The 15,943-nt window shown below is 41.4% G+C and overlaps 1 protein-coding gene across 1 annotated transcript in view; it reads right to left on the bottom strand.

Moving 5' to 3' along the window:
* LOC115203864 (C-Jun-amino-terminal kinase-interacting protein 1-like) overlaps positions 1-15,943 on the bottom strand; it is a 91,982-nt gene that overhangs the window by 48,994 nt on the left and 27,045 nt on the right. Inside the window, exon 3 of the mRNA XM_029768921.1 lies at positions 14,269-15,376. Within this exon, the coding sequence (XP_029624781.1) occupies positions 14,269-15,376 (1,108 nt within the window). The remainder of the gene's footprint in view (positions 1-14,268; positions 15,377-15,943) is intronic.

The following is a 15,943-nucleotide window of genomic DNA, read 5'->3' as shown; positions in this document are numbered from 1 at the left end:
CCCGCCTGCCTGACCATTCTGCCTGCCTTGACCACGAACCTGTCTGCCACTCTGTACCTGCTGGACTCTGATCTGGTTTTGGCCTTTTTGCCCATCCATGACCATTCTCTTGCCTACCCCTTTGGATTAATAAACATTGTAAGACTCCAACCATCTGCCTGCTGTGTCTGCATTTGGGTCTCGCCTTGTGCCTTGATAGTACGAACTGGCCATGACAGACCCAGCAGACTTGGTCCAGCTCTGCCACGCTGTCTCCCTGCAGGGAGCCACCATTGGGAGACATCAGGAGTTTCTACAGGGCCTTTTGGAAGGGCGCAGTTCCTTTGACGGAACGCCACAACCATGGGTTAAAGGCTATTATGGAGAAAATCAGGGAGTTGGTTCAGACTGTCTGCCACCTCTGAAAAACCCCAATCCCCCAGTAATTCTTTCCCGTATCTGTGGTGAGTTGGTACAGCCTATCCCGACTCCCAGTGAACCCCACTTACCTCCTCCATTGCTATATTCAGAGAATCCTGGTGCCTGCCGGGGTTTTCTTCATCAGTGCTCGCTTATTTTTGAGCTACATCCATCTTTGTTTTCTTCAGACCGATCGAAGATAGCGTATATAATTACGCTAATGTTGGGAAGGGTGCTCTACTGGGCTACGGCAGTTTGGGAACAACAATCTGCCATTTGCGTGCATTTGGAGGAATTCATGGCAGAGGTGAGAAGTTTGAGTCTCCGGTATCCTGGAGAAAGGCGGCCAGCAAACTGCTTGACTTACGTCAAAACTCCCGTAGTATGGCAGACTACGAGGTGGACTTTCGCACGTTGGCTGCCGAGAGTGCCTGGAATCAGGAGTCTCTTTTTGATACTTTTCTGCACGGATTATCTGAGGAGGTTAAGGATGAGCTAGCTGCTCGGGATCTGCTGGTGGGCCTCGACTCCCTTATCACCTTAACCATTCAAATTGATGGACGCCTAAGGGACCGCAAGAGTGAGAGGAGGTCTGGTCTCAGGCACACTCGTGCACCCGATTTATGGCGCGATTACTTCATATGGAATCCGGAAGTTTACAAAGGCAGCTCTTCCGAAAGGAGTCGAAGCCACCCGAGCTCTCTCGTGAATCTACAACGGGTGAGTTGAATACTCCTGAGCCTATGCAGTTGGGAAGAACTAAGCTATCAGTTTGGGAGTGCTCATGGAGGATGAATAATAACTGTTGTCTGTACTGTGGAGGGGCAGGACATTTTTATAGCTACCAGCCCTATTAGGAAACCGTTGTCTCTAGTGGGTACCAGTACTATGGTGAGTCAGACTGGGAGTTCCCTAATTCCCATCACCCGCACACCCCTTTTTGCTCTTGTGCTTTGGGGAGACCAATCTCAGTCTCTCCAAGTGCTCATTGACAGGGGCTGATGAAAATCTTATGGATGCCACGATAGCTTCGGAGCTTGGTATTTCCACTCAGCCTCTCTCTGTGCCCATGGATGCTAGGGCACTGGACGGCTGCTCTATAGGGGAAGTCACCCGTAGTACTGTGCCTGTTCAATTACGGGTTTCTGGTAACCACAGTGAGACAATACAGTTCCTCCTCATTACCTCTCCCCATGTTCCTGTGGTTTTGGGATTTTCCTGGCTTCAAAAGCACTATCCGATGATTGATTGGAACACAAGCTCCATCCTGGGTTGGAGCCCATTTTGCCATTCCCACTGCCTTCAAGCAGCACAGCCTTCCTCAAATCATGTGCCTCAGGATGTTAGCAAGACTGTGGATGTCTCTGCTAACCCCACAGAATACCATGACCTCCTGGAAGTGTTATGTAATGCATGTGCTACTTGTCTTCCCCCGCACCGTCCTTATGATTGTGCCATTGATCTTCTCCCAGGCACTACACCACCTCCGGGTCGATTTGTATTGTCTGTCTGGACCAGAGACCAAAGCTATGGAGGAGTACATAGAGGAGTCTCTGGCCACTGGGTCCGTCCGTCCGTCTGCATCTCCCGCCGGCGCAGGGTTTTTCTTTGTGGAGAAGGACAAGACCCTGCGTCCGTGCATTGACTTCTGGGTACTTAACCTCTCTAGGGTAGGGGGCAGTATTTTCACATCCGGATAAAAAACTTACCCGATTTAATCTGGTTATTACTACTGCCCAGAAACTAGAATATGCATTATTGGCTTTGGATAGAAAACACCCTAAAGTTTCTAAAACTGTTTGAATGGTGTCTGTGAGTATAACAGAACTCAAATGGCAGGCAAAAACCTGAGAAGATTCCTTACAGGAAGCGCCCTCTCTGACCATTTCTTGGGCTTCTACACTCTCTTTATTGAAAACTGAGGATCTCTGCTGTAACGTGACACTTCCTACGGCTCCCATAGGCTCTCAGAAGGCGGCAAACTGCTGAATGATGTCTTTGCAGGCCCTGGCTGAAAAACACTAGCGCATTTGGATAATGGTCGATCAGAGAACAATGAGACTGAGGCGCGTCTACGAGGCGACACCATGTTTTTATTTTCTCTGTCTTTGAACGTAAACAGGGTTTCCCGGTCGGAATATTATCGCTTTTTTACGAGAAAAATCTCATAAAAATTGATTTTAAACAGCGGTTGACATGCTTCGAAGTACGGTAATGGAATACTTAGAATTTTTTTGTCACGAAACGCGTCGGGCGCGTCACCCTTCGTCACCCTTCGGATAGTGTCTTGAACGCACGAACAAAACAGAGGATATTTGAACATAACTATGGATTATTTTGAACCAAACCAACATTTGTTATTGAAGTAGAAGTCCTGGGAGTGCATTCTGACGAAGAACAGCAAAGGTAATAAAATTTTTCTAATAGTAAATCGGAGTTTGGTGAGGGCCAAACTTGGTGGGTGTCAAATTAGCTAGCCGTGATGGCTGGGCTATCTACTCAGAATATTGCAAAATGTGCTTTTGCCGAAAAGCTATTTTAAAATCAGACATAGCGATTGCATAAAGGAGTTCTGTATCTATAATTCTTAAAATAATTGTTATCTTTTTTGTGAACGTTTATCGTGAGTAATTTAGTAAATTCACCGGAAGTTTGCGGTGGGTATGCTAGTTCTGAACGTCACATGCTAATGTAAAAAGCTGTTTTTTTATATAAATATGAACTTGATTGAACAAAACATGCATGTATTGTATAACATAATGTCCTAGGATTGTCATCTGATGAAGATCATCAAAGGTTAGTGCTGCATTTAGCTGTGGTTTGGGTTTATATGACATTATATGCTAGCTTGAAAAATGGGTGTCTGATTATTTCTGGCTGTGTACTCTGCTGACATAATCTTATGTTTTGCTTTCGTTGTAAAGCCTTTTTGAAATCGGACAGTGTGGTTAGATTAACGAGAGTCTTGTCTTTAAAATGGTGTAAAATAGTCATATGTTTGAGAAATTGAAGTAATAGCATTTCTAAGGTATTTGAATAACGCGCCACGGGATTCCACTGGCTGTTGAACATACCCTAGAGAGGTTAAATATTTTGGCTTGCCCATTCATCCTCTGAATGGTACATATACACAAGCCATGTCTCAATTGTCTCAAGACTTCAAAATCGTTCTTTAAACTTCTTAGAGATCAAATCCCTTTAGCGCGATCGATTTGACAACATCCAGTGAAAGTGCAGGGCGCCATATCCAAACAACAGAAATCTCATAATTAAAATTCCTCAAACATACAAGTATTATACACCATTTTAAAGATACATTTCTTGTTAATCCAACCACACTGTCCGATTTCAAAAAGGCTTTACGGCGAAAGCATACCTAGTGATTATGTTAGGTCAACGACCTAGTCACAAAAAAACATAGCCATTTTCCAGCCAAAGAGAGGAGTCACAAAAAGCAGAAATAGAGATAAAATTAATCACTAACCTTTGATGATCTTCATCAGAAGGCAGTCATAGGACTTCATGTTACAGAATACATGAATGTTTTGTTCGATAAAGTTCATATTTATATCCAAAAATCTCAGTTTACATTGGCGCGTTATGTTAGGTAATGTTTTGACTCCAAAATCCGGTGATTTATCAGAGAGCCACATCAATTTACAGAAATACTCATCATAAACGTTGATATAAGATACAAGTGTTTGACATAGAATTAAAGATACACTTCTCCTTAATGCAACCGCTGTGTCAGATTTCAGAAAAGCTTTACAGCAAAAGCACAACTTGCGATAATCTGAGTACAGCGCTCAGGCACCTAAACAAGCCATACAGATACCCGCCATGTTGTGGAGTCAACAAAAGTTAGAAATAGCCTTATAAATATTCACTTACCTTTGATGATCTTCATCGGAATGCACTCCCAGGAATCCCAGTCCCAAAATAAATCTTCGTTTTGTTCAATAAAGTCAATATTTATGTCCAAATACCTCCCTTTTGTTCGCACGTTCAGTCCAAATGCAAAATGCACGGTCACTAAGTTCAGACGAAAAGTCAAAAGTTCAATTACAGTTCGTAGAAACATGTCAAATGATGTATAGAATCATTCTTTAGGATGTTTTTATCATAAATCTTCAATAATATTCCAACCGGACAATTCCTATGTCTTGAAGTGGATTGAATAGGTGACATCAATAAGGGATCATAGCTTTCACCTGGATTCACTGGCCAGTCTATGTCATGGAAAGAGCAGTTGTTCTTAATGTTTTGTACACAGTATGATATAGAATATTATATCTTCTGACTAAATATTGACTTGAAATACATTTACAAGCCAGGTGTTGAGCATTGGTGCTTACCTGTCCAAGGCTATGTAATATGGAGGCTGTTGTCAACAGAACATCTAGAGATGTCCAGACCAGGCAGAAGGTTTCTGGTGGATCAGTTCAATGGCACCAATCTGTCTGTTCTACTGCCCTTTAGTATGAAGTCAGAACATCTGCTGTCTCAGCCACTGCCTGTCACCAAGGGAGTACCCTAAGACTCGATTAGAACAGGTCCCAAAAGGTCCCGTACTCCTCTCAATTTACATCAACAACATAGCTCAAGCAGTAGGGAGCTCTCTCATCCATTTATATGCAGATGATACAGTCTTATACCCAGCTGGCCCCTCCCCGGATTTTGTGTTAAACTCTCTACACTGCAAAAAGCTCCCAGCTCTCAAAAACAAGAAAAAAAGCAACAAAATGGGGGAAATATTACTTAAAATAAGCAAAATTATCTGCCAACAGAACAGGAAAATTTTACTTGCCAAGGTTTTTTAAACAAGTAAAAATATCTAGTCTCAAAGAACGCACAGATATCTTTAACCTAGTGCGTTCAGAGTAAAAACAAGTAATTTGTCTGGATACAAAGAAAAGATTTAAGAATAAATTTCTCAATTTGTAGGAAAATGTGCTTAAATTTAGCAAATGCTATTGTCATCATCTTGAAATAAGGCTATATGTTTAGTAAATATATCTTAAAACCAGTACAGCTACACTAAAAACAAGTACACTTGTCTGGATACAAAGAAAAGATTTAAGAATTATTTTCTCAATATGTAGGAAAATGTGCTTCAATTTAGATGTTTTTGGCTAAGGTATATGTAAACTTCTGACTTCAACTGTATATGCATACAATCAGGGGTAAAGTGGCTGAGTAGCAGGATAGAAAAATATAGTAGCAGCAACGTATTGCGTTTGTGTAAGGAGAGAGCCTGTTTCTATCCTGACCTTGACTTTGGTGTAGGGCATGTGATGTCCATAGTCTCTTTGTTGCAAAACTCCCTGATCTTCTCAAAAAGACAAGTTTGCCCAGCTGTGTCCAGTCCAGGTGGTGCTTGTACATGCAGACCATCTATGGGAGGAAGGATGTCAGCGTTGCGCAGCAGCTGAAACCTGGTCCCGACAGTCTGCACTCTCCTTGGCGACATCATCAGGCTCCAAGGCATCAAAGCTGTAAACCACATGAAGTGCTGGTACTGCTTGATCTGTGTACTGCCATTCTCCTTGTATGACTGGTGGAGAAGAGTCAGGCGTTTTCTCCTGATGCTGAAAGACAAATTCCAGATAAAAATATTTAATATTATTATACAATTGATGCGAAATGGCATTCTGAAATAACATCACTACACACAGTTCATACACGTAATGTTAGCTAGCTAGCCAGCCATCTTACGTCAGCTGGCTAGCAAACAGCAAGCTTTAACTAGCAATACAAACCGATTATCATAGCTAGCTAAAGTTAACCAAATAGGTTCAGTGTTAGCTAACATTACGTTATAACTAGCAATGTGAAAAGGCATTCTGAGAAAACATCACTAAATTACACACACTTCATACACGTAAGTTAATGTTAGCTAGCAAGCCAGTCATCTAGCGTTACCTAGCTAACAGCAAGCTTTAATTTGGGGTCTTTTGTTTAGACATGTCACATTAACGTTAGCTAGCTAGCTAAAAAATTAACTATAACCCCAACCCATAAAGTAACATTACTAGCAATACAAACCGATTGTCATAGCTAGCTAAAGTTAACCAAATAGGTTCAATGTTAGCTAGCAAGCCAACCATCGTACTTCAGCTGGCTAACGTTAGCTAACAGCAAGCTTTAACTAGCCGTACAAACCGATTGTCAAAGCTAGCTAAAGTTAACCAAATAGATTCAATGTTAGCTAGCTAACATTAAGCTATAACTAGCAATGCGAAATGGCATTCTGAGAAAATATCACTAACATTACACACACTTCATACATGTAACTTCATGTTAGCTAGCAAGCCAGCCATCTAACCTCAGCTAACAGCGAGCTTTAATTTGGGGTCTTTTGTTTAGACATGTCACGTTAACGTTAGCTAGCTAAAAAATTAACTATAATCCCGATCCATAGAGTAACATTACTAGCAATACAAACCGATTGTCATTAGCTAGCTAAAGTTAACCAAATAGGTTCAATGTTAGCTAGCAAGCCAGCCATCAAACTCCAGCTGGCTAGCTAACAGCAAGCTTTAACTTGCAATGAAAACAACTTTCTGACAAAATTAGAAACCTATAATATCTGAAACTGTAGCTAGATTCTTACCCGTATACATGGATGAAAGCTTCACGGCAGACTATAACCCCTTTTATTAAATAAAACGACCTGTGTCGTTTCCATTTAGTTTGCACAGCTTGTTTGGCCCATTGTGTTCCAATGATTTCAAAACTCGGTCAACTTCTTCCGTGACAACACTGTTGACTGCCATTTCTTCCACATCACTGTCATCGGAAGACTCTACAATGTCTTCTTCAATGAAAATGTTTTTACCTAAATCAGGGATTTCCTCATCGTCTGATTCATTTTCGGAGTCAGAGAGAGTCAACATGGCACGATCGTCCTCCAGAAAGTAGTCCATCACAACTTTTTCCCACTGACCTTTGTTGATAGCGCCTGATAAATTCAGGGCAGCAATGTTATTGAGAGCAGTAGCAACATATTTGCAATTCTCCATGCTTAACGTTATATCTTTTGAAAAACTGCAGTAGAAAGGACTTTCTACGTATAACGAGCAGCTCATTTTATAGACACAAGATGCTACACCGCAGACCAATCTGAAACGTATCTCTCAGCATGTCCAGCCCACAGCCCACCAATCATGGCTATCGGGAAGGTTCCTGACTTTTTCTTTGGCTAAACCAACTAGGCTTGTAATTTAACAACTTTATTCGTATTTGCAGATGGCATAACAGTTTGTTATTAAAACCTCTTGACGGTCGCCTAGGATAGGGGGCGCTACAGCGATTTTTGAAAATAATTCGTGCCCATTTTAAACGGCCTCCTACTAAAACTCAGAAGCTAGGATATGCATATAATTAATACTTGTGGATAGAAAACACCCTAAAGTTTCTAAAACTGTTTGAACGGTGTCTGTGAGTATAACAGAACTCATATGGCAGTCTAAACCCCGAGACAGATCGTAACAGGATGTGGAATTCTGAATTGTGGACTCAACTTCATCACTTTGCCTATAAATCACACCGTGAGCTATGGTTCATTGAGCACTTCCTATTGCTTCCACTAGATGTCCCCAGTCTTTACAAAGTGGTTTGAGCCTTCTACTGTGAAAACTGACAGAATGAGAGTCTGTGGAAAGTGGTCACATGGAGAGGGCCATCACCATTATGACGCCGGCGCCCCTGCCTACCCTCCCCTTTCGAAACGTTTAGAAAGACAATGCAACCGTCCCCCTTGAATCTTATTGGAGCTCTGGTTAAAAAAGGCCCTAAAGATTTATGTTAGCGTTTGACATGTTTGAACGAACCTAAATTTAAAAAAATGCGTTTTGTTGAGGTACTTTTGGAGCAGCCTTCAGAACGCACTAACAACAACAAGCTATTGGGACATAAAGGATTAACTTTTTTGAACGAAAATACATTTGTTGTGGACCTGGGATTCCTGGAAGTGCCTTCTGATGAAGATAATCAAAGTTAAGGGATTATTGACAATAGTATACAAGACTAGATTTGATATGCGATTGTTCCAAGATGGCGCTGACCTGTAACGGTAGCCTATTTTTCTGAGTATCGCATCCCCTTTTATCGCAAAGTGTGATTACCCAGTAAAGTTATTTTTAAATCTGGCATTGCAGGTGCTTTCAAGAGATGCTAATCTATAAATCTTAGAATGACAATATTACATTTTAAAAATGTTTTCGAATAGTAATTACGTAAATTGTAGCGCTGTTTCACCGGACGCATTTGAGGGAAAATAGTTAGTCAACGTCACGCGCCGATGTAAAATGCTGTTTTTATATATAAATATGAACTTTATCGAACAAAAGAATGCATGTATTGTGTAACATGATGTCCTAGGAGTGTCATCTGATGAAGATTGTCAAAGGTTAGTGCTGCATTTAGCTGTTTTTTGGTTATTTGTGATGCATGTGGTTGGTCGGAAAATGGCTATGTGGCTACTTTTACGATATACTCCTCTAACATAATCTAATGTTTTGCTTTTGCTGTAAAGCCTTTTTGAAATCGGACGACGTGGTTCGATTCAGGAGAGGTGTATCTATAAAACGATATAAAATAGTCCTGTATTTGAAAAAAAAATATATTACATTTTGTTATGCAAATGGCGATAGGATTTTTCGCATACGGGACGGAGCCCGTCCAGAGGTTAAGGCACATGAAAGTTCACATGTTCGAGAAGGTATTTCTGCCAAAAAACGCAATTAGATAAAAACATATTTTTTACTTTCAAACGGCTCTCCTGCGAAGTCCTGACTTGCAACATACCCCTAGTTTCCTGAATCGGGCCACATTTTTACTCCTGAACTTATTTAGGCTTGCCATAACAAAGGGGTTGAATACTTATTAACTTAAGACATGTCAGCTTTAAAAAATGTTTTAATTTAAAAGAAAATTCTACAAAAAAATTCCACACTGACATTTTGAGGTATTCTCTGTAGATCAGTGTCACAACATCTTAATTTAATCCATTTTAAATTCAGGCTGTAACACAACAAAATGTGTAAAGGTCAAGGGGTGTGAAAACATTAGCAATATAGGGTTGTCTGTGGAAAAAATTGTAATCTGCTCCTGTATGCGGATGATACTGTTATGTATTCTTTTGCCCCCACTGTGGACCAGGCACTCTGACCTACAGACTGCTTTCATTGTCTTACAAAAAACACTTATTGACCTTAAATAATTATTGAATGCGGGAAAAACAAAGTACATGTTGCTTTCTAGAGCGCACAACAATGATTCTTAATATTTAAACATCTGTACCATGGATTGTGCCCACATTGATTGTGTCCCTGCTTGGGCATTTGGATAAGACAATAAGTTGTCTTTTAAAAACATATACATTTGTTAACAAAGAAGCTGAGAAGCTGTCCTATACTATGGTGACATCATCTACATGAATGCAGTTGGCACTTTATTTATGCTGTTAGATGCGGTTTACCAGAGCACACTTCTTTTTATCAGGGGTGACAGGTTTTCTCTATCAAAAAGTAGGCTGGGCCTCTGACGACGCATAGGTTGAAACATTGCATTCTGTTTTGCAAAAACTCCAGCATTACCTTACTCATTACTAACCTATAGAAATGTGAGATACGATACCTGGTCACAGCTGTGGCCAAGTCTTGAAATTCCTTCTGAAATTCCTTGTAAAACCAGATTTAAGTAAAACAGCTTTTAGTTTCTTTCACCTCATTTATGGAACAATCTTCAGAATACTCCGCAATTGGATGCATTGGTGCCTTTCGGGCAATTCAGATTGTTGGTTTGAGGACCTCTTCACTGAGGAATGTGGTTGATTCTTATGATTTTATTCAGCATTTTCTTTGTATATTTCCTATGCTGCCTAGATTGCCTATGTGTTTGTCATTCAGCGTTCCCTTCTAAAAGAGACCTTGGTCTCAATGGGACTCCACCCTGCCTAAAAATTTTTTTTTTTTAAATACTGTAAATAGGATTTGGGTGCATCTTATTTTCGAATATACTGAAATTCAATTCATGGTGATCTCAAGGTGGTTCTGATCCAGAAAACATATAATTGTCCACAATTTCACTAATTTAGCAGAACCAGGGCTGCAGGTCAGCTGACTTTAAGGGGAAATTGGTGTGACTTGCAATACTGTTGTCATTCATACCTGATTTTCAGGCTAATTTATGCACAGAATGCAGCTGTTATTTGAAATGTAATGCTTCCCTGAATATATGACATGAGCTAAGCTTCCATCTAATTGGCGACAGATTTCCCACCTGAGGTGTATCTCTATCAGACTGAATTGTTGCGGATAAAATTATGTGTGTGATGACGTAGCGCACATAAAAAGTGTTTTGGGGCTTTATCCTCTCTTGGGTAGGGGGCAGTATTTTGACGTCCGGATGAAAAGTTTGCCCAAAGTAAACTTCCTGTTACTCAGGCCCAGAAGCTAGGATATGCATGTAATTGGTAGATTTCGATAGAAAATACTCTAAAGTTTCTAAACCTGTTAGAATTATGTCTGTGAGTATAACAGAACTGATATGGCAGGCAAAACCCCGAGGACAAACCATCCCAAAAAAAAAAATTTCAGCCTACCACTATTTTCAATGGCTGTCACTTTTATTATAAGGCTAAGTCCTCCCAGTTTGCAGTTCCTAGGGCTTCCACTAGATGTCAACAGTCTTTAGAAAGAGTTTGAGGCTGGTTTTTGGAAAAATATGCCAGAAATTGTAGTTTTTCTAGGTGGCTCCCATTTTGGCTGTAGTGTTTCCAAGCGTGTGGAAGAGAGCGCGTTCTTTGGTATTTTTCTCCGGTAAAGACAATAATGATTCTCGTCTTAAATTGTTTCGTTTATTTATGTATTAGGGTTCCTAAGGTTTGATTAGGAACATTGTTTGACTTGTTTGGAAAAGTTTATTAGTAAGTTTGGGATTCATTTTGTATGCATTTTGATGGATGGAAACTGGATGGATTATTGACTGAAGCGTGCCAGCTAAACTGAGTTTTTGGATATAAAAAAGGACATTATCGAACAAAAGGACCATTTGTGATGTAACTGGGACCTTTTGGAGTGCCAACAGAAGAAGATCATCAAAGTTAAGGCATTTTTATATCACTATTTCTGACTTTCGTGTCGCACCTGCCGGGTTGAAATATGTTTTTCATGTGTTTGTATGCGGGGCACTGTCAGTTAATCGCATTGTTTGCTTTCGCCGTAAAGCCTTTTTGAAATCTGACACAGCGGCTGAATTAGCAAGAAGTTAAGCTTTATTTTGATGTATTACACTTGTGATTTTATGAAAGTTAAATATTTATAATACTGTAGTTTGAATTTCGCGCTCTGCAATTTCACCGGATGTTGGCCAGGTTGGCCAGAAGTTTTATGTGTTTACATGGCATTTTTCAACTCTACCAATGGCTTTGTCACAAAGCCATTGGTAGATTTGTCACAAAAACTGTTGCGATAAATAGTTCACTTGCCCAATCTGGTCTTGGCGCTTGGTCTAAATAACAGTTTACTGATAAAGTGGACAGGGTGGGTTATATGATGAGAGCAATATAATTTGTAGTTGATAATTGGCAGCCAAGCATTGATCATCATGTCACCAGCATTGTGCATGAAGGTCATCACTTAACCATCATGATATTAATCATCTTATTTTATCTGCCTTTTAATGCTTTTCCACGTTGTAGTGGTAGTACGTAGCATAGTCTATCATTGCGTGACTACAAGTTTACTTCAATATGATGGTTTATTATGTCAATATTTGTGCATCAAGGAGTTTCCACCGCTATTGTCGCATAATAGGCTACCTGCCAGAGTGGTAGGCTGTCATTGTAAATATGAATTTGTTCTTATAAGACTTGCCTAGTTAAATAAAGGTTGAAATACATTTTACAGACACTTAAAGATACCACCATTATGAAATTGTGCCACTTTTTTGGGGGCGGGGCGGGGGGGGATTTACTCGTGTAGAAATAGTGGATGCAAATGTGATTATTGAGGCAACCAAGCAAATAAGATATACTCTGCATCTTTTGAGCAGAAGCTAAAATATTTATCCACGTTCAAGAGAGCAGTTTCATTGAATACATTCATATTATATGATAAGGAATGACAGTCTCCTGAGTCAAAATCATCTCCAGCACCAGGGGTCTACTGATCTAACATGGAATTGTTTTAAGGTGGTCATACAATGAATCATTTAGCTTTTGAATTTTAGGCTCCCTTTAGGTATAAAAATATGTACAAAATTATTTAATAAAATATTGAATTTGGCATTTACTACTATAGCCCATAGAAAAAACCTTGAATAACACATTCATAAATGGAAAAATAGACAATCAAAAAAATGTATCATAAGGAATAAGGATTTGAAGTGTCTGTCCTATATCTAGGAGATATAAGAAAGCTCAGGAAATATTTGTGTTTTTTGGACACAAATTTAACCCCTTATTTTTGTTGGCACAAAACTACCACCATACTTCCATTCATTTATATGGGTTACATTCAGACGAGTTCCGTGACACTTGTGGATGTCGTAGAGCAAAACGGACACTACAGACCGTTCGGACGCTACAAAAGATTTCTTGAGAAGTTCGGCCACCTTCCACCGCAGATGCAAAAGGCCGACGTAGGCAGATACGGTGGATTGAGACCAGTGGAGGCTCCTCTGAGGAGGAAGTGGAGGACCATCCTCATAAGTGAATTTCAGAAAAAATTTTATACATGAAAAAAGTTATCATTTTCAGATAAAACTTTACTAAATATATTCACATCACCAAATAGTTTATTAATAGACACTGTTTAGCAATGAAGGTCTACAGTAGCACTCTGTAGGGTAGCACCACAGGTGTAGCTGGAGGACAGCTAGCTTCTGTCCTCCTCTGGATACATTGACTTCAATACATAGCCTAGGAGGCTCATGGTTCTCACCCCCTTCCATAGATTTACACCGTAATTATGACAACTTCCGGAGGACATCCTCCAACCTATCAGAGCTCTTGCAGCATGCACTGACATGTTGTTCACCCAATCGAAGAATCAGAGAATGAATCTAGTACTGAAAGCATAAGCTACAGCTAGCTAGCACTGCAGTGCATAACATGTGGTGAGTAGTTGACTCAAAGAGAGAGAAAGACAATAGTTGAACAGTTTTGAACAAATTCATGTATTCCAGAATGAAGGGAGTAGAGAGAGAGAGCTAGCTATATTTCATAATATAACTTTTTTCACTTTCACTTACTTAGCTAGAGTCTAAACGCAGCTAGCTAGTCAAGCCTACTCAAACACCCGGGTCAAACAGATAAGGATGCTATATTAGTTAGCTGGCTATGGCTATCCAACACTGGAACGCTTACAAGTCAAGGTAAGCTTTTGGTTTTATACATTTTTTTGCCACCGGGGCCCGCTGGTGTAACTGCTAAACTGCTTGCTGCTGATTGTACACTGTACTGTATGATTGTAGCGGGTTTACTAACATGTTAGGTCTAGTAGCTATGTTGACTATGATGTGACAACTTTATAGGCTGTGAAAAAAGATATCTCTAGCTTAAACTGAAGGATTTTAATGGAGATTTGTTTTATTATGTTACTTAGATTGACACACGAGTGAGTCAATAAACTCTTAAGGATTAAAATGTTGTAACTTTGATGGCGTCATCGGGTAGAACTTTTGAACTTTATATTTGTTTCTACAAAACGTAGAAATGTGCCGTTTTCACGAATGTTGACACTGGTATTGTGCTGGAGATAATGAAAATGAGGTTGAAAAATGATGGAGTTGTGCTTTAAGCCTAACGTAAGAAACTGCAGTGTCTGAACACAAGACGGTGTCCTAGTGGTTCAGTGGTGGTACCTACTGGAGGATTGTGACTGTCCATTCATGAAGATGTTGAGGAACCTCTTAGAGAAGTGCAGGTTTGCCTCTGGGGTGGAGTCCTCTGACAGACAGGCAGTGGCTTCTCTCCTCACCGTTCCCACTCTCGCTCTCTCCTCCTCCTCCTCGTCCTCTTTCTCTTCTTCCTCCTCATACTCCTCCCCTATGGCCGACTCATACGGAGACGAGACGCAGTTGTCGTAGACGGTCACAGAGTCGCTGTCGTCACTGTAACATTGGTAACACTGCTGCAGACTCACCAGTTCGAGCTGCGCGTGCTCGTCCACAACGAGTGTGTACTTCACAGAGTCGTAAGACAGACCACTTGCATCCGAGCTCATCAAAGTCCTCGGGGGGGCACCACAGCCGCCACGTCCCAAATACCACCTGCCTCCCACATCCCTTACCCTCTTATCCTCAGCCTCACCCTCTCTCCCAAATGTCTCATCCTCGGCATCTACATACTCCACCCCTGCCCCTGCCCTCACCACCGCCCCTGCTCCTCCTTCCCTCAGGCTGAGGTTCAGGGCTAAGGCTGGGGGTTCCTTGGGGGAGGCGGTAGAGGAAGGGGTGAAGAGAGCCTCCACACAGGAGGCGTAGGAGGGAGGGGGCACATGCACCTCGACCTCCTCACAAATGGAGGGGTTGGTCCGGTCGGGCAGAGGCTGGTAAGGGGGCGGGCCCTCGGTGTCAGAGCTGATTGACATGCGTCCGTGCTCTGGCTGCTGGGACAGGAATGGCCGGTCCTGCTCGGAACGGTGCACGGGAGTCAGATAGATCTCCTCGGTGGGTTCTAAGCATACGTCTGTGTGATAGCAAATCTTCTCTCTGTGTGTCCCCCCCTCGCCCTTCCCTGGGGGGCCCAGAGGTGCGGGTGTGTAGTTTTGGGGAGGCGGGGGTGCTGGGGGCTTCTCCTGCAGTTTGGAGCGTGTCCCCGCTGTGGAACTGTGGGTGTGTCCAGAGGTGTGTTTGTGTCTGCAGGGAACGTCAGTGGATGTGCCCCGGTCCTTGGTCTGCGTCCCACCTCCCTGCTGCAGCTTGTCCTCGTCGCTCAGACAGCTGTGCTCATGGGGAGAGGTCAGCCCACCTGGGGGAGAGACACAGAACCAAACATACGCAGACACACAGACATTCATACAAGACACAGGCATACAGACATGCAGGTGCACAGACAGACACAAGCAAACATGCAGACATACATACACAGACACACATGTACACATTAACATAGAAAATACACAAACACACACAAGGGCACATAGCACATAGATAAAAACCCAGATGGAAACATATGCAGCAGTTCACATACAGTACACATAGACAACACACACACAACAACAACATACAGATCAACAGCAACATGCACAGACAAACACACACAATATCTGAAATGTCTAGTTGGTTAGGTAACACTGGGATCCATGCTAATTCCCCATTACTCATCATATTCAGTGGGCAACAAATATAATGTGATTGACCTAGTATGTCATAATCCACTGTCAAAAACCATTAGAGCCTTGCAGGGATACTAGCTATTCACCATGCTGTCACTGCTATCAGAGGACACTAATACACACTTTGAGAGCAATGTATAAAAAGCTTTTCATAAATTAATTTATAATTACAACCATTACTAATGATTGGGGGTGGGAAG

The sequence above is a fragment of the Salmo trutta genome, chromosome 12 (genome assembly GCF_901001165.1).
Source record: "Salmo trutta chromosome 12, fSalTru1.1, whole genome shotgun sequence".
Lineage (NCBI taxonomy): Eukaryota > Metazoa > Chordata > Actinopteri > Salmoniformes > Salmonidae > Salmo > Salmo trutta.
Note: the sequence above shows the minus strand (reverse complement) of the source record. Positions and strands in the feature narration are given on the sequence as shown.